General features: G+C 40.8%; 1 protein-coding gene across 3 annotated transcripts in view; it reads left to right on the top strand.

Moving 5' to 3' along the window:
* EHBP1L1 (EH domain binding protein 1 like 1) overlaps positions 1–19,595 on the top strand; it is a 149,145-nt gene extending 129,550 nt beyond the window's left edge. For all 3 annotated transcript variants that reach the window (XM_075188756.1, XM_075188757.1, XM_075188758.1), the window contains 5 exons: positions 8,716–8,836; positions 8,930–9,029; positions 9,173–9,246; positions 16,483–16,597; positions 16,696–19,595. In XM_075188756.1, coding sequence (XP_075044857.1) covers positions 8,716–8,836; positions 8,930–9,029; positions 9,173–9,246; positions 16,483–16,597; positions 16,696–16,783 — 498 coding nt within the window. In that variant the 3' untranslated portion in view covers positions 16,784–19,595. The remainder of the gene's footprint in view (positions 1–8,715; positions 8,837–8,929; positions 9,030–9,172; positions 9,247–16,482; positions 16,598–16,695) is intronic.
* Positions 19,596–19,854: the final 259 nt, after the last annotated feature.

Below are 19,854 nucleotides of genomic sequence, written 5' to 3' on the forward strand. Positions count from 1 at the left end.
GAAGGGCAAAGCCACAGCCCACAAAGAAATCTCACAGGCACAGCTAGAAATCTTGAAGAAATTAGAAATAACACAGGTGCCGAAAATTCAACACATAGAACATCGTGACGAACCATGGGATCAGGATCCAGAGAAAAACATGGACCTTTTTTTAGATCTCACGAAAGATCCCAGGTTTCTGACAGAAACAGTGCATCTGGACAAAAACCAAATAGGACAAATCCCCCCATCCCCCAGAAGGAGAAAAAGGCGCATATCTTCAGAGGAAAGAGGGGAGGAAGAATGTGTAGGGGCAAGGCCCAAAATAAGAAAGTAATTCCACTCACTAACGAAGGAATTTTTAACCTTAGCAGCACCCACCTTACTAAAGCCCAATATGAGGTTTTGGGGAAAGGACTCAAATTTGCCCCAAATAGAGCAATGGATAAGTTTGAAACATACATCGATATCCATAGATTTATCCGCAAGCTTACTTTAAAGAGATACTTTATCAAGGATCAGAAAGACATTGCCTCCACCACAACACCCAAGAGCAATAGAGAATTACTTGACAAATACACTCACACAACCTTAAGAAACCAATCTACATTTTACCCTAACTACATGAAAGGATCTTTTGTAAACACGTTTCAGAAACTAGTTGAAAATGACCTAGAGCAATTGAAAATAAAAGAAAATAGCTCTCATTGCAATATAAGTAAGGCAGAGATGAGAGCCATTAAAGAATTGAAGGGGAATCACGACATTGTCATCAAACCAGCGGACAAAGGAGGGGGGATCACTGTCCTTAACACCACTGACTACCTAACGGAGCTGGAAAGGCAATTGAGTGACTCAGATACATATGAGCATCTCAACGGTGACCCCCTAACCCATTATCAATGTGACTTAGTGCAATTACTTAAAAGTGCATCAGAGGAGGGAATACTTAATAAAACAGAATTGGAGTTCCTTAGGATCAAGGACCCAAGATTACCTGTTATATATCAGCTCCCCAAGTTGCATAAGTCACGCACCAACCCACCTGGAAGACCAATTGTCTCTGGGATAAACTCCCTCACTACCAACCTGTCGAGCTACATAGACTTCTTTCTGCAACCACTGGTCACTCAGCAAAGAAGTTACTTGAGGGACACCAGCCACACTTTGGAAATACTACAGAGTGTCCAATGGGAAGAAGGATTTATTCTCCTTACATGCGATGTAACTTCATTATACACGATTATAGATCATGACAAAGGTTGCCAGCATGTTAGTCACATTCTTAGAGAAGAATCTAACCTCCAAGTAGAGCAAATAGAATTTCTTCTGCAAAGCATACGCTTTGTTCTACAGCATAACTACTTCTGGGCAAACAGTGGATACTACAGACAAGTTCGCGGGACTGCGATGGGCGCGAAATTCGCGCCTAGTTACGCGAATTTGTTTGTAGCCCACTGGGAGAATCTTACCATATGGAACAACAACCCGTTCACAGAATATATACACAAATGGTACAGGTTCATAGACGACGTGTTGTGCGTATGGACCGGTACTATAGGACAGTTAGAAGAGTTTCTACTCTACATCAACACTAATGATCTAAATATGAGATTCACAGCTAACTACAGCAGAGAAAAAGTTGTCTTCCTAGATTTAGAGATCTACATTGAAGATAACCAGGTTGCAACAAAAACACACCTTAAAGAGGTTGACTGCAATTCGTACATCCCGGCCTGTAGCAGCCACCATACTAACTGGCTGCGAAACATTCCCAAGGGTCAATTCACCAGAATCAGGAGGAACTGTTCCACCATAGAACAATATGACATCCAAGCCAACCTTATAAAGGAAAGGTTCCTACAAAGGGGCTATGAGAGTACCCCTGTAGAGAAAGCCCTTGGTGAAGTCAGGAAGGAGGAAAGGCAGAATCTCCTAACAAAAAAGGCAATAAAATCTGGAGAACCATCGGACGCCCCCTCATTCATTACCAGATACAGTAGTGATTCCAAAAAAATAGAAAAAATTATCTGCAAACATTGGAATATCCTTCTGGGTGATGACAAATTGAGGGAGGTTTTACCCAATAAACCTAGGTTCATCTATAAGAAGGCCAACAACCTTAAAAATGTCCTTGTAACAAGCAGTATCCCTACTACAAGACAGACACCCATTAGCACATGGCTGGGAGAAGATAAAAAAGGTTTCTTCTACTGTACAAGATGTCTAGCATGCAGGACTAGTCATATGAGGGGTACTAAACCCACCTGTACATTTACTGCAACAGCTACCGGTGCCACATATACCATTAAGGATAAAATCACCTGTGACACCAAGGGGGTGATATACATGCTTGAGTGCCCCTGTGGCAAACAGTATGTAGGTAGGACCGCAAGAGATCTACATATCCGCATTAGCGAGCATCAAAGAAACATTCAAAAAGGTTTGGAGACACATAGTGTTTCCAATCACTTTGCACTTCTTCACAACAAGGATGCCTCATTGCTTCGATTTCTAGGCATCTGTAAGGTGAAAAGACCATGGAGAGGAGGAGATTTCATCCGATCCATGTCATGTGAGGAAAGTAAATGGATTTATACATTAAAGACTCTAACACCACGAGGCTTAAATATTGATTTTGAGCTCAACAGTTTTCTTTAATAAATATAAGGTTTCAACTTGGACCATATTTATCATTTTCACAATAATCCTTTTTTGCACCTTTTAACATTCCTGGTTTCATATATGTTTTTTCACATATTGACACTTTTTGCTCTATATTGATTCCAAGTAAGGCTTGCTGCTATTTTTGAATCTCCTCATCAATACATCTGGTCTATAAAGACCTTCATTGGTTAAACTCCGTTTTAAAACTATAAAAGGAGGCTAAGTTGCCCTCCTATTCCATACATCCCTGAGGAAGCCCTTCATTGGGTGAAACGCGTAGGTTACCTAATCTAAACGGATTTACCAATAACCAACAGCATTTACATCTCTCACTGACAAGCCGGCATCACGCTAATACAGACTGGATAATCACATCCGCATGCACATGCGCGAACAACCAACTTTCACTCGGCAGCTGGATGTCTAACAGCGTGGACGGAGACTCGTACAGCGGCTTCCCCATACGGACACCTGTGGAATAGATCCTGCAGAAGTAGGGTGAGTCAACCCCCTTCTCTGTTCCCTATCCCTTATGAGGTTTACCGGAGCTTTTAGCACCCTTAAAGCAATTGCCAACTTACATTGTTTTCAACTGACTATTTACTGTGCACCTTGGACGGTTACTAGTTTTTTACAGTCAACGAGATCACAATACCTATTGTTGTTTTGGGCCTAATACACATGGCGAATTTTTAATTGCTTTCAGACTTGGCAACCACTTTTCTATTAGAAGAGTTTCAAACAGACGGCTGTCTGTTTTTTGGAACTTTTATGCATACCAGCAGGACTGCTGAATGTTTACTGTGCTTGTTTTAAATTATTGCAGCACTAGAAGGTGAAAGTTTATGCCTCCACTTCACCATTGTGTTTATGTTTCAATATATACTTATTAACTCATCCACTACCATTGTTTATATGCACAGGCGCCTGGGGACCACCCCAAGTTTTTCTTGTGGTCTTTTCACAGCTCAACCAGGGAGGAGGGGTCCCCCCCGTTTACATTGTCCCCATTTTGGCAGCCATCACCGATATCAACTGGTGGTTGCGCAGATATATAATATTTTTCTATACGAGTATAGTCTATATGCTTTAATCCATGAAGCTAAAAACAGGCTTCAATCAGGATGTCTTCTATAATATGCCTTATTTGTATGAGAAGCAGCTGTATTCTAGTCATTTATTGTTCCTAAGACTGCCTGTCTGCAATGAGAGAATAAACTATGAAGCTCCATTCATGTCATATATGGGTCGTGTCTTGCTCTCTACCTAGCATCAGCTTCAACCTAACTGTGGGCTTATAGGAGCTTCTGTAAGAAGAGTATAATTGCCTCCTTATATTAAATGAGATAATGGTGCAGACAGCGAGAACGCCGACACGCGTTTCGCTAAGGTCTGCTTAGTCAGTGGCCAGGGACATGTTAGACTCTGCGCCTCTTTGTTCAGTAGTGCAATCCACTGGTAAACAGCTACCATTCACTCTTTTCCCTTAGCTATGTGACATCTACCACTAATATGTTATTGAGTCAGGACCAAATACATTTCTTAGATTGCCCAATATCTGAACAATAAGTAACTAACACTATCTTCACCTTCCAGAAGGTGCAATTCTCTAGGACAGCTGGCCTACATACCAAATTTTTTAAATGATTTCAGAGTACCTCACCCCTTGCCTGCTCAATATCTGTCAGTCATTTCAGGCCACAAATCATCCCCCCTCCATTCAATAAGTGATAATTGTGAAATCAGGGAAAACACAATGCTACTTAAATTCACATGAAAACTTTAGACAATATTTTAGCCACAACAGAAGAAATTATGGTCTCCATTGTATTAGTAAGTCTTGATGTGACTAAGGCCTTCAGCTATGTAGACTGTACCTTTGACCTGCTGTCTATGACTTTGGTATTGGTCATATGCTAGGTTCAAATCATAGTCTGCATATGTGTTAATGGCTGGATTTCAGCAATCATCTGAGGTAATTGCCCCAATCTTTAGTTAGCTGGGTTTCCAAGTAGAGGAATATGGAAAATGTATGTTTTTTTAGATATTTGATATAATTATGCAGGAGAGACACAATATGTGATTTATTATTTTTTTTTTAATTGTGTTTCTTTCTTCACTTTTACTTTTTTTACATTTGGGACTCCTTTATTGACAGATTTAGATTTAATGTAAACTAAATCTAATATTAAAATGGAACCTGTACTATTAGACTCAGTTTGCCTGGCTCAAATAAGGCAGGAGAGAGAGAAGACCTTAATTCAAGTGTCTTATGCCTTCCCTTAGCCTGTTGTCATTGATAAAATGTTTTTTGGTATTGGTCCATTCATATGCTGGGTTCACTTCCTATATTAAGCCCAAAAAGTCTATGTATGCAATAAAGACCCCCCAGTAAATGTATCAAGCTGAGAGTTTTCCAGCGGGTTTGGAAAGTGGAGATGTTGCCTATAGCAACCAATCAGATTCTAGCTATCATTTTGTAGAATGTACTAAATAAATGATAGCTAGAATCTGATTGGTTTTTCCAACCCGCCGGAAAACTCTCAGCTTGATACATTTACCCCTGGATGCCCCTTTTCCACCCTTATGTACACCATGACTATATAGCTCATGATCATGTAAATTCAGCACGCACCTGTGTTTCTAAACATTACTTAAAAGGTTTCCTGCCTAGCATTGCACTCTTGGCGTTCTCCTCAGTCTCTGTATGGTAAACTCAGTCCTTTGTCTTAAGACATCACTGTTTCTCCCCTGCAGTCCCCATCATCTCCAACACACAGGGGCAAAGATAGAATGCAAATGACAGTAGGAGACAGAGGGAGGAAACTTTGCTTGCACTGGACCAACGTGTGATGCTAAACACACACACACTGGCATTTACAAGTTGTTACACAGCTGGCAGGATCCAGACATGTGCCATTCGGATTTGTAGCGCCATTTGTGCATGTACCACCCTGACAAACTGAAGTAGTGACCGTCAGGTCTCTACAAATACTTGGCTAGCTTTAGTTTGCACATCTTGTTCCTGAATCTCAAGATTCTTTATCTATTTGAGATTTACCTTGGATGACATTGGACTCTGCCTCTGTTTAAATTCCTTGTTCTACTTTCTGTGTTTTTTTCCTGATCCTGTTGTCACTGGTGGATTGTTAGGAGTTCATAATGGATGGGTCTGCTGATCCTAATATGCTGCTGGAATTTGGCACATGTCACCATATGGATTTTTTGTTTGGGATTGTTGTGTGATAAGCATTATTGCTTTATAATGTTATGTTGGATGTTACACAATACCATTTTGTCTTTTACATTTGTCTATCATAATTTCTTGACTATGCCAGCTTCTGTTACTTCCCTATAACTTTTTTTAATTAGTTTCAACACTGCCACATCATTTGTTCTTCTCTTCTGCTTATGTTACGCCATCTGGCGTGTTGTCATTTCTCAATCTAAACTATCTAGTTAGCAAATTCCCGTTATTGTGTCTTTTTTACATATTTAGTTTGTTTAATCATTTTTTACATATGCACCATAAGCAAATACATGCTGCAGTACTGTTCCCATTGGAATGTATGTTCAAATAATGTCAGTGACTTGTTAAGTGAGTATAAGAAACTTACTATCAATAAAACCAAACAACAATTAAGTGATTAAATAGTATATACAGTGGTGTTGCCTCATTTTGGACACCTGATTTCTTTAGAGAGCAGTCTTCTGGGCACCAATCAATTCAATTCAATTCAATTCAATCTTGTCCCAGTGTGAGGCCTCTTTGTTCTTGTAAAGGTAAATCTTATTTAGAAATCATTTGATCAGCTCCCTGGACTGTGACCATATAAGGTAATAATACAAATGTACTGTAGATATATGGTTCGCTTAGAGTCATGGTTACATTATTTACAGAAGCAATAGCTTGAAGGTATATAGCCACATAAAAAGAACATTTCTGTTTAACCCTTATAAGTACATTTCCAACAAATGCCTAATCATATCAGTTTGACCCTCTAAATTGTTACTTATAGAAATCTGAAAGGTAAAACCAAGCATTACCTTGAAACTGTAAAATTGCATTGGGTTTAAAAATTGCCACTTAACCTATATACCGGTAACCAAATGTTGAACCTAGAAGTTTGTAATTGCAAATGAAAACACTGGTCAAAAAGAAATTATGTTTCTGAGAAAGCCATAGCTCTGGTTATAACCAGAAACATTTGTCATGAGCAGCTTGTTCAAGCCTAGGAATCCCTGATTATTTGGTCATGGTATGATCAAAAATATACATGTATTAATGAATAATATAGATGAACTGTAGAATTGTATAACATTATACCCACAATTCTATATTATCTCTATTATAAAATAGATGGAGCATGCAAGATTACAACATTTTTCTCCCTCAGATTAACAATAGGTAAGGCCTGTGGCCTCTTCCTACAAGTATACAGTTGTTGGCTGGGTCAATGATAGCTGGGTGTTATTAACTATTGTTGGGTAACTTGTCAGTAATCTTACTAGTAAAATTAATTAGATTTCACATTTATCTTTACTAAGTCTACTATTTTGTTACAACTCTAAAACATTGCATTTGTGGCTTGGCCTCTTCCCACTTCTGCAGACATGAAAAGGGTTTGTATTTTATGTGCAATACTTTTGTAACATTGAGAACTGCATCTCTGACTGAGTGCATACATTACAGGGGCGCACGGAGGATTGTCGGGAAGGGGGGGAGGGGGTTTCTCCACGCTGACCGAAAAAAAACCCAAAAAAAAACACGAGAGAGATCTGCTTCGCAGCAGCTCCGTTTCGCCAGCGCTGTCCTATACAGCAGCCGCGGCGCTGTCTAAGAAGCATCTGCGGCGGTGCTGTATACAGCACCGCCACGGACGCTTCTTTGACAGCGCCGCGGCTGCTGTATAGGACAGTGGCCACTTAGTTAGCACAGGGAGGGGGTTTCTAGAGACTCAGAAACCCCCCCTGCGTGCGCCACTGCATTACACTGTCAGTGAATCAGGAAGACTGGCCCAGTGATAGGATGTGAAATTAAGTAACAAATAAAACCTTATTGAATGTTGGGGTCCTTTGGAAACTTGGCCACTTGCCCTTTTTACCCTGTGTATGCAGTAAGTAAATCACCTACATAGTCTCCTGATTCAAGCTTGTGGCACTGATTTAGAGGATTTAGATTCAAGATAGAATATATAACGTTTGTGTATGGGAAGCTGCATAAACACAGACAGGCAATCCTAAAATGGACACATTCAGGTCCCTTCTTTAAAGTCACTTCATCCCTTTGGTATTGTGTTTAGTAACTCTGATGTTACAGAGAAAGTGCAGTGAATTTAAATGATCTGTGTACCAATTCATTCTGTAAATGGATGGATATTTCTTCTTCTAGTTTGACTGTACAAACGGTTTAACTTATTGTTGTGGTACATCCAGGGCCGGATTAACGGAATGGAGGCCCCTGGGCTAATGGGGCCCCCATTCCCCCGTGAGGCCCACCCCCATTAGCAGCCTGGCCCCCCTGATAGCCGACCGACCACCCCCCCCCCTCCAAGCGCTTGCCTTCTCCTCTCCTGTCACTGCAGTCCTCCTTCCGCGGCGCGCTGTAAGCTCCTTACTTAGGAGATCACGTGACACTCTCGCGAGATGTCCTCAGTAAGGAGTTTACTGAGCGCTGGAGAAGGAGGACTGCAGTGACAGAGCTCAGCATTGATCGGGCCTCCGTCCCGATCAGTACCTCTGCTCAACTCTGTCAAGGGCCCCATGGATGCCCGAGGCCCCTGGGCTGTAGCCCAGTTAGACCTCAGGTTAATCCGGCCCTGGGTACATCATGTTACTGCTCTGATCTCATAATGTAATCTGATGTTTTTCTGTAAAGGTATTATAGAGCCCTCTTGTGGGAACAAAGGACACTTTTGAGACCCTGAAAAATACAAACTGTGCACTGGTTAATAAAATATAGCTATGTATTTTGTGTTTACATTTAAATAATAAAACTGTCTGTTGGAAGTATTTAACACATCCATGCTACTCTAATTCTATTTATGTTGCATCTATTTTTCTTCCAAGGTTCTTAAAGATGCCAGCCAGTATGTGACCTCTGAGCTCTCTGCTTTGGAGGACCAGCAGAAAGAGATTGACTCAAGGGCAGCAATAGTAGAAAAGGAGCTCCGACTTCTGATGGAAAATGGTATACTATTATTAACTGGAGTTTATCAATATATGGAGCTATTTATTTTGTCATGATGGTATTATGTTAACCTTTAATCCCTTGGATCACCAGGTTCAGACAAGGAGGCCGAGGAGACCATGATCCAGGAGTGGTTCACATTGGTGAATAAAAAAAATGCTTTAATCCGCAGACAGGATGAGCTTCAGTTGCTGTAAGTGGCGGAGTTTTAATTACATTCCAAAGTATTAAATACAAATATCATACTAATATTTTATATTATGCTTTTTATATATTATTTTACATATTCACCATATTCACTTACAGTAACAGTTACAGTTACTCTTCTTCTTTCAGTGCAGAGGAGCAAGACCTGGAAAGACGGTTTGAACTGTTGAGCAGAGACCTGCGAGCCCTGCTTTGTACTGATGGTAAGAGACCCATGACGAGAATACACAAACACAGCTGCATGGGAAACCAGTTAGTAGTCTCAAAGAGACTATGGGCCTCATTCATTAAGGATCTTAAATGAAGAGGTATCTTATTTCAGTCTCCTGGATAAAACCATGTTACAATACAAGGGGTGCAAACTATTTTTCTGTTTTGCACATAAGTTAAATACTGACTGTAGCACACAAATTATCAACTTTACATTTCAGTGTGCAAATAAGCTATCAAGTATTTGTGTGCTACATGAAAAAACAGTCAGTATTTAACTTATGTGCAAAACAGAAAACTAGTTTGCTCCCCTTGCATTGTAACATGGTTTTGTCCAGGAGACTGAAATAAGATACCTCTTCATTTAAGAACCTTAATGAATCAGGCCACATGTCATTAGGCTTGATGCACAGGACTTATAGCTTTGCTTAAAAAAAACAAATATATATTAGCGATCAACTCTCTGTGACCTTTTTTATGTGCGCTGTTCCATCTTTAAAATACATTTTGTTAATGGTGTTTTGTAAAGTTTATAAAAAAATCTTAAATTCCCAGATAACTGCATAACAATTTAGATAATTTTCAATGCATAGAGTGTTATAAGAGAAGATGTGCCTGCCGACAGATCTCTATCAATCACATCAATAAACCAGTTTGAGAGTTATGAGTGTACATGTTATAAAACAAAATATTGTTGAGGCAAATAAGGTGTCACGAGTCTCAGGGACTGAAAGCCACTTGCTGATATTTGCACTGCTAAGCCAGGAGGCGCAGAGTCTAAACACGCCCCCGGCCTTCACTTGGGACCCCCACAAGGGAGCTTGGAATTTGCTGCAAGGGACGTGCAGGTCGCAGCCCTCCAAGTTAGCTATCAGTGGAGTGGATGGTGAACAGACGTGGTCATGTTGGCAGAGGTCAAACCGTACTGGCAAACATGGTATCAAAGGGTAAGGCAAATCGAAGTCAGTAAGCCCAAGGTCAGATACAGTGGGTGCAATCAGGCCAAAGGGAGATCCAGAAGCAGAACCAGGCATAGCCGGTTCAGTACACAGGAGGTCAGTCAGAGAGCAGGGAAACAGGCTGGAACGCTGGGGCATAGGAAGACCTAGATACTCTGAGGCCTACCTAGTGTTAGAGGCAGGTTTAAATAGTGGAGCCCTATCCCTGATTGGTGGCAGTGGAAGCGGCGACCCGAACAGCTGACTGCCGACAGGAAGTGCAGAGAAGCATCCCGTTGCTAGGAAATGGAGACACGAACAGACACACATGCGCACGGCAATCCTGAGGAGAGAGGACGGTGTAAGGAATTACTTTGACATTTGCACCTCCGACCACTAGAGGTCTCTGTATTTGCAAACTTGCCCTTAGATTTGCCCTTATCCAAGATGGCCAGCTTGGAATCAAAGAGAATCCATCTTGGATCCTGTTTCCTGTTTGGGCCTATAAATGGCACTTCCTGGTTCAGACATATGCTTGAGTATTCTGCTTGCTCAGCTCCTGCTACCTGCTCCTCTACCTTGCATCTGTGACTACCTACTTGTGTACCGACCCGGCAAACGTCTGACTACCCTCTTGTGTACCGACCCGGCAAATGTCTGACTACTCTCTGGATATCTACTCGGCTATTGGGCTTCAGATAATACCACCAGTATTGTTACAGACGGTGTCCAGCTGCCTACCAACGGACAGAGCTGCCGGCAGAGGAAGGCGTCCATTCCTGGCACCGATGGTGAGTGTGGGGATGGCGTCTGACAGTACCCCCCTCACTTCCAGAAGGCCTACCCTCCGAGGAGCATCTTTTATGAAAATATATGGTTTATTTCATACTCGTTACCAGAAGCTGTGGGGATAGGATGAGGAGAAGATGGAACATGAGAAAATGTATTGAGCACCAGTGGTATCAGTAAGGAAATATGGAAGTATTGTGCACTTTGAGAGAGGGAGGGAGTTGAATTCTGTAGGTTAAAGGATTAACCAACTGAAGTACTGGAAAAGGCCCAATGAATCATGGGGCCAGTTTCATTGAGAGTACCCGTAGCTTAAGGTTCTGTGTGGAGAGCCACACCTTTTCCCCAACTTGCAGAACAGGTACCATTCTCCGATGATGATCTGCTGAGAGTTTATGCTGCTGAGAAGACTGTAATAACTTCTCTTTGGTATTTGTCCAGACTTTACCAAAGTCGCGATTCATAGCATGAGCAGCAGGAACTGTCCCTGCTGGGGAGGAGGAAAAATCGTGAAGAATGGGGTGGACACCATAATCAATAAAAAAGGGGAAGGAACCAGAAAATGCATTGATATGGTTGTTATGAACAAACTCTTCCCAGGGAAGTAGACTGCTCCTGTCAGTTTGCTTGTTATTGGAGAAACAGCGGAGAAATAATTAAAGATCTTGGTTAACCAGTTCCGTCTGACCATTAGTCTGGGGGAGATAAACCGAGGAGAATTTCAATCCATCCCCAGATCTTTACAGAAGGCCCTCCAGAAACAAGAAATGGATTGTACTCCCTGGTCGGATACGATCTCCTGTGGAGACCTATGTAAACAAAAAATTTCTTTGATGAATATTTGGGCAAGTTTGGAAGTGGAGGGAAGACCTTTCAAAGGGACAAAGTGAGCCATTTTTGAGAATCTGTCCACAGTTACCCAGATAGTATTAAAGCCATTACTGGGAGGTAGATTCATAATAAAATCCATGGATATACTTGCCCAGGGACGATCAGGAATAAGCAATGGCAAAAGTAACCCAGATGGAGGTTGTTTGTGTACTTTATTCTGGGCACAAGCAGCACACGCAGCAACAAATTCCTTCACATCAGCTTGAAGAGTGGGCCACCAGTAACGACGAGACAGTAAGGAGAGAGTTTTCACAAACCAGTATGACCCGCGAATTTCGTGGTGTGATCCCAACGAAGAGCCTTGAGGCGAAAATGTGGTTCCAACTAGGAACAGCCGACAGGAGGGGTCTTATGTGAAGTCCAGGTGAGGCCAACAATACTGGAAGGCCTAAATATGCGAGGAGGCTCAGAGGTAGGGCTAAGATCAGACTCAACGAATGATAGGGCATCAGTCCGGGAATTCTGAGCACCGAAACTGTAAGTCAATTTCAGGTCAAAGCAAGCAAAAAATGAGGACCACCTAGCTTGGTGGGGGATCAAACACCGAGCATCCCAAGGGTAGACTAGATTTTTATGATCGGTGTAAACCGTAACTAGATGTCGAGCTCCGTCTAAAAGATAATGCCACTCTTCAAGCACAGATTTAATGGCTAGCAGTTCTTTGTCACCAATCCCATAATTATGTTCAGCCGTGTACCATAGGGATGTAAATCGCCGGAAGGACATTCTTGAGAGAGAACAGCCCCTACTCCGACTGAGGAGGCGTCCACATCCTGGAGAAAAGGTTTCTCTTGGTTGGGCTGAGTCAGGACTGGGGCAAAAACTAAGGCCTCCTTTAAGGTGGAAAATGCAACAATGGCCTCAGGGGTCCACTTTCTAAGGTTGGCTGACCTCCAGGTCAGTGCAGTAATCAAGGTGGAAAAGTGCTTGATAAATTGCCTGTAGTAATTGGCAAAACCAATAAAACATTGCACAACTTTCAAGCTGGAGGGTTGAGGTTAGTTGAGAATGGCAGAAAGTTTCTCCAGACCTATCTGGAGACCTGAGCCAGAACGATATACCCCAAGAATGAGATTTGAGAAACTTCAAAAACACATTTTTAGAGTTTGCAAAACAACTGGTGAGCACGGAGATGGGAGGGAACCTCCGTCACATGGTACTGGTGGGAAATAAGGTCAGGAGAGAAAATCAGAATATCATCCAGATACACTACCATCGTAGAGTAGAGAAGGTCACGGAAGATTTCATTAATGAAGGACTGGGACACCGCAGGAGCATTACAAAGCCCAAAGGACATCACTAAGTACTTGAAGTGTCCATCGCGGGTACTAAAGGTAGTTTTCCACTCATCCCCTTCCCGGATTCAGATAAGATTGTAAGTTCCCCGTAATTCCAGTTTGGAAAATATTTTGGAGCTGCTTATCTGGTCAAATAGCGGAGAGATGAGAGGAAGAGAGTGTCTGTTTTTAATGGTTATAGCGTTTAACTGCCGATAGTCAAAACAAGGACGTAACGTTCCGTCCTTCTTTTTCACGAAAACAGGAGACGAAGTCTTCCTAATGAATCCTCATTGAAGGTTTTCAGCAATATATTGTGACATTGTTTGATTCTCTGGTAAGAAAAGTAGATAAATCCTACCCCTAGGAATAGGTTTATCTTGTAGCAGATCAATGGGACAGTCCCAAGGACGATGCGGAGGAAGGGTCTCGAAAGCCGCTTTACAGAAGGCATCCTGAAATTAAGTATAGGGACCTGGGAGCCCCAGTAGAGATGAGGTGATTCTGCAAAGGAACAGCAGATCTTCCAGGTTCTGTTTGTAAAGAGACATTTTCCGAAATATTGAGTACCCTAAGAAATGACCTGGGCCGAATTCCAGTTGAATTGAGGTGCATGGAGTCTGAGCCAAGACAACCCCAGAATGACAGAATTAATAGAGTGGGAAGGACCAAGAACTCAATCCACTCCAAATGTAACACCCCTACCATCAGCCGAATAAAAGAACCATTGGTAACGCTGTTCCCATCCACCGCAGTGGTATAACGGCTGAGGCAGATCTCGGATAGGAATGTGGAGCTGTGAGACCAGTGTGGCAGGTATGAAGTTCCTGGCAGAGTCGGAGTCCACAAAGGCAGAGGTCACAAAGGGGCCATCAGGTGTATCCAGAGTGATGGACATAAAGAGATCAGAATCCGCAGGGGTATAGGGAGTAGTGAACTTGACTCCTAGATCAGCCTCTCTGTTACCGGTTAGGAGAAGGCATTTTCCTGGCCTCTTATGGCAGGCAGAAATTAGGTGGCCTTGTTCCCTGCAGTAAAGACAGAGGTTCTGTTTGAAACGCCTCTCTCTTTCTTCAGGAGAGAGACAGAGCCGTCCAATCTGCATGGGCTCATCAGGAGGCACTGGATTTTGAAAGCGAGGGGCCAGGAAATGACTGCCAGATGATCTCTCTTGTGCTCGTTCCCGGAAGCGTAGGTCGATTCTATTGCATAAAGAGATTAAGGAATCAAGGTTCACTGGGAGCTCACGGGAGACCAACTCATCCCTTATGTGGTCTGTCAGGCCCTGCCAAAAAATTGCCACCAGCGCCTGGTTATCCATTTCAATTCAGAGGCCAAATTGCGGAACTGGACTGCATATTGACCCATGGTCTGGGTACCCTGGCGTAAAATCAGGAGACTGGAGGCAACAGAGGAAACTCTACCAGACTCAACAAAGATTTTGTGGAAGGCTTCAATAAAAGATGAGGCATTCTGCAGCAAAGTATCTTTGTGTTTCCGTAGGGGAGAGGCTCATGCCAAAGCCTGACCGGAGAGCAGGGAGATAACACAATCTTAATGCGTTCAAAGGTGAACGATCCAGGGTTGCATTCAAAATGTATCAAACATTGATTCAAAAATCCCTGGCATCTCTTCTGCTCTCTGTCATATTTCTCTGGTGTAGGAAGGCGTAAGGCTGGAGCAGCGACTGCAGAGGGGGCCTGGGTAGGTAGAGTAACCCCAGAGGAGCTGACAACAACTGCCTAAGAGACCGCTTAATTTGAAGAAATTACATTCTAGCAACAACCCCCTGAATACACTGGAGGAGCTGGGCCTGCTCAGAATCTTGTTTAGCAACTCTGTGAGCCAAGTGCATAAGAGGATCACAAGCCGAGGGTCCACTGGGTCCTTCAGTAGACATGGCCAGAGTATACTGTCATGAGTCACAGGGACTGAAGGCCACTTGCTGATATTTGCGCTGCTAAACTAGGAGGCGCGGAGTCTAAACACGCCCCCGATCTTTGCCAAGTTTGGAGTTTGCTGCAAGGGATGTGTAGGACACAGCCCTCCAAGTTAGCTATCAGCGGAGTGGATGGTGAACAGACGTGATTGTGCAGGCAGAGGTCAAACCATACTGGCAAACGTGGTATCAAAGGGTAAGGCAAATCGAAGTAAGATAATTCAGTGTATCTGAATTTGTCTTACTTGCTGCCTAGAAGAATGGCACCATGTACACATGGGGAACATGAGATAATGTGTCCCTGGAGCATCTGTCTGCTTACTATGTTGCTGTCACACTTCTGGTATCACAAACGGAACCCAATAGCCAGGTAGTTCTGTAGTAAACAGGATTTATTTTGATATATATCAATTTCAAGTATCCAACAAGTGAAATCCAAAGTCTCAAGGAAGATAAAGGTCTGGTAGAAATATCAAGCAATTGCAATCCGAATCACAAGAGGGGGCAAGGTTCTGTGGAAGCATCTAGTTACAAACACAATGCTCATAGCAAAGGCTTCAAAACAGAAAGTGTGTTTTCTAGGCCCAAACAGGAAATGAGGTCCAAGATGGAATCTTCATGAGACAGTCCTGGCCCTCTTGGATAAGGGCTATTGTAAGGGCAAGTTCATAACAGTAGCATGCTGATAATGCTCTGTCATCTCTTCTAAAGTGAACTCCAGAGAAGTCACAGTATGATAAGAAACTTGACTTTTTCAGCCTGTTATAGCTTAGACTGATAGATGCTTTAATTTCACTAGCTAGAGGGAGAGGGAGATGAGTATAAGAAGTCTGTATTCTCTACTAGCCAACAATGAGTGGATTCTATAATCTTTACTAGTCACAGTTGAATAGACTCTATAATCTTAACTAGTCACCAGTGAATTATATCCAAATTCCCCTCTAGTAAATTGGATCTAAATTCTCCACTAGCCTTCAGTGAATGGGATATTTGATCTCCATTAGTCACCTGTGAATGGTTTTTGTAATCTCAACTAGTCATCAGTGAATGTGGTCTATATTCTCCATGACCCTGTGTTGCCAATAAGAACATATCACTCCAGCTCTTTATTCAGTTATAGCAACAAATGGCTAACACTTGCTAGTTTTTTCATGTGTGATATTCTTATTTGCTCCATGGTCTATCCCCTCTACATTAGTCTAATTGACACAACCCAACAAACTTGGCAGGATAGCCATCATAAAAAGATCAGAAAATGAACCAACCGATCGTTGAAAAGACATTGGTAAACATAATTAGGAATAATTACAAGTCTACTATTATTTATTGTGCTAAAAAGATAGTTGGCATTGTTAGTTTAAGAGAGTTTTCTATTCTTTTTTTTTTGTCTCATAGAGTGCTTGAAAAGTGAAGCTCAGAAGAGAAGAGAGAAGCTTTTGCTTGACGAGTTGGTGTCTCTTGTAGACCAACGCGATGGTCTGGTGAGAGATCTACATATCAAGGAGAGAAAGTATGTCTCTTTTTCAATAAATATAGTATTCTTGGCTCTACAACTCACTTTTACATGTCATGTTTTGTAACATTTGCTCTCCTAAATACTTGTTGTAGGGCTGTAGAGGAAGATGAACTCATTGAGAGAAGTCTTGAACAGAGGAGAAGAAAGTTGAGCAAAAAGGAGAAGTGTCAGATCAGCTGAAGCTGTGGGGCTGAATAAAAGATACATCCAAATGAAAAATCTGTCGGTACAAAAGAGACGATCAGCTGATTATTCCTTTCGTGCAATGCTTAACACATACTTTCTATGATATGAAAGAAAACCTCACACCTTATACATATAGGTAAAAGAGTTTCCAAATATTGTTTAATGTTTGGCACGAAGCCAAAGATGGATTGATAATGCAAGAAGCTGAGATGCCTTTTAAGCACTATTCACCTTTCTTGTTCCTGTCTCTTTTCACTTGCTGCTAGTGATCTGGAGTAATATGTAACTGTGTGAAAATTGTTTTATATTCTTTGGGAGGTTTTTTAAATTAGTGTTAATAATTATTAGTCTTAGTTGTGAGGTGACCATTGTCTTAGTGTCTAAGATTATCAATGGTGATTATAGATACATTTTCCTTAATTGTCCTCAAGGAGATGCTCCCAAAATGTAATTTAGTTTCATGGGGCAAATTGCAGTCAAGTTCTTAAAGTTTAGATCATAGATTGGAGAAACCACATTGCCTTACATGACGTTAGGATTTTGTAAGATATCTTTTAAATCATAGTTTGTACGACTCACATAGCTTCTGAATAAAATGTACTTAATTCCCATAGAGCTTCACAATAAGGAGCATTTGAGCCTTATTTAAAAATCACACATATTTCCATTGCACAATAACTTGTGCTCTTCAATGCTTTACTGACATTTTGACATCAACATAGGTGTTCTGCACAAGTGCCTTATAATAACATTACATCCTCTTCTAATGGAGTCTTATAAACTGTAGCTTTTAGACATGGATATATGATTTAGCTCATCTGTGGGATCAGTATTGTATACCTGCCTGGAAAAATAATTAGTTCTATACACTATAGCTACAATGCTTTACAGGATTAATAAATATTACCAGCAAAAAACAGCAAAAAACAATAATATGTCTCATTAATATTTACTCAATCAGTTTTTTTTTATGAATGAGAGCTTTTCACCAAATGAGAAGTAACTCTATAAAACCTATTTAATAAACTCACAGCCACAGCCTTTTCCTTTTCTACTTTGTGCAGCATGAGATACAGTGCTGGCTAGGCTTACATTAAAAGGAAACTATACCAAAAATTAAGTGTTTTTTTAACTCTTAGATTATAAATTGTTACATCTGCCTTAGCTAAATTGCATTTTTTTCTTTTCATTGTTTACATTTGCTTTTTCAGATGTTGTTTAGCAAAAATCACTGAAAAAAGCTTGCAAACATGCAAGACACAAAATTTATATAGTCATTTTCCATCTGCACAAAACAGTTTATTTTCAAGTAATAGTTGTATCCACTGCCTATGTATAACAATACTTTAAAATAACCAAGCATGGGAAAAAATAAGTTAAAGATGTCAACTCATTTTTAAAAATAAAATGATCTGCAAATATTTGTATTCATTATTTTGCTATCCTATGCTTGAAAAAAACCCCAGCATTTAAAAGAACAGATAATTTTTGCTGATTTGTATTAATGTAAAATGAATAGGTATTAAAACCCCCAAAAGGTCATGTTTGAAAATCAGACTGCCTACATATCTTATATTATTTTGCTAAATGCATCCTCTAACAGAGTGCATCTAAGGCATGTATACTCTGTGAAAACATGCTCGCCTCCAGCAAGGCATTATTTGTCTGATGTCAGTGGGTTTTAATTTCTGAAAGGCAAAGCTGACTAAGCTATAGATTTCAAACCCAGTGATATCGGGCAGGTGATGCCGTGGTTGAGGCACATACATGCCCACCTTCAGAAGAAAGATCCTTTACCTTACAGATAATTTTATATATTACAACATATACATTAAATAAAACAAAGTCCACAACAGTAGAATATCCCTTTAAAATGATCATCTTATTTTTAACAATGATGGGTTTTTTTTTATTCTCACAAAGCTTCAACATTGTTGAAACAATGTAAAGAACTAGCTGTAGTCTTGGCCTTCTGCCAAGTTCTATTGTAGGAAATAGGGAATGGAGGGGAACTTTGAGATCTGTCCCTATCTGATTTGATACATGTCAGCATAAATCTTCAGCTCATAGACAATAGAAGCTGATTTTTACCATCAGGCAGCAAAATAGTAAATTGTAAATCAATTGGAGGATTTGAACCAGACATGACAACCTGACCCAAGGGAGACATTTGTCCGGTTTTGTAAATCCCATTATATTTTTACGGAATTAATCTGGGCTAATTAAATTAGTTGATATCAAACATGTATTTTACATCAATTAATTACTTGTTAATTCAGTCCAAAAAAGTGGGAAATCTCGAACTGGACAAATGTATCTTTCAAAAAATATAGGCCAACAGATATAACGTGTTGTGTACGTAGGCAATTATCTTTTAAAATTAAGTATTAGAACGCTGTGACTTTAATATATCTGTACATATTAAAAAGTTATAGACAGTAACAACTATGGGGTAAATGTATCAAGCTGAGAGTTTTCCAGCGGGTTTGAAAAGTGGAGATGTTGTCTATAGCAACCAATTAGATTCTAGCTATTATTTTGTAGAATGTACTAATAAATGGTAGCTAGAATCTGATCGGCTTTTCAAACCCGCCGGAAAACTCTCAGCTTGATACATTTACCCCTAAGTATTATTTAAAGTTCAGTAAGCCTATTGTTTGAGGATCGTACTCCCCATCTAATTTATACAACCTTGAACAGCATAGCATTCTTTGGTAAATGTTTTTGTTATGGTTTGAGGAGAAGGCTAGAAGGTCACTGTGAGATTACTGCTTTGCTTGATGTGTTAAATAAACGCAATAAAAACGACATTAGTCTCTATATTTAAGGTTCAGCATATAACCTATAGCTATGTTACACAAGTAATTCATTCCACTTGTTACAAAGACTTTTCCTTTGTAACAGTTGAGCTAGTGAACCTCTGACAGTATTTGGCAGTATGAGTGCTACACACGGGCCTTGAAAATCATTGGAAGTTAAAAGATTACACAATACCTTGTTCTCTGTCCTTGCTTTTAACAAAACATTAAGAGAACATTCAAAGCGTATTCTCTCTGCTTCTCGAC

This window comes from Mixophyes fleayi, chromosome 10, assembly GCF_038048845.1.
Source record: "Mixophyes fleayi isolate aMixFle1 chromosome 10, aMixFle1.hap1, whole genome shotgun sequence".
Taxonomy (NCBI): domain Eukaryota; kingdom Metazoa; phylum Chordata; class Amphibia; order Anura; family Limnodynastidae; genus Mixophyes; species Mixophyes fleayi.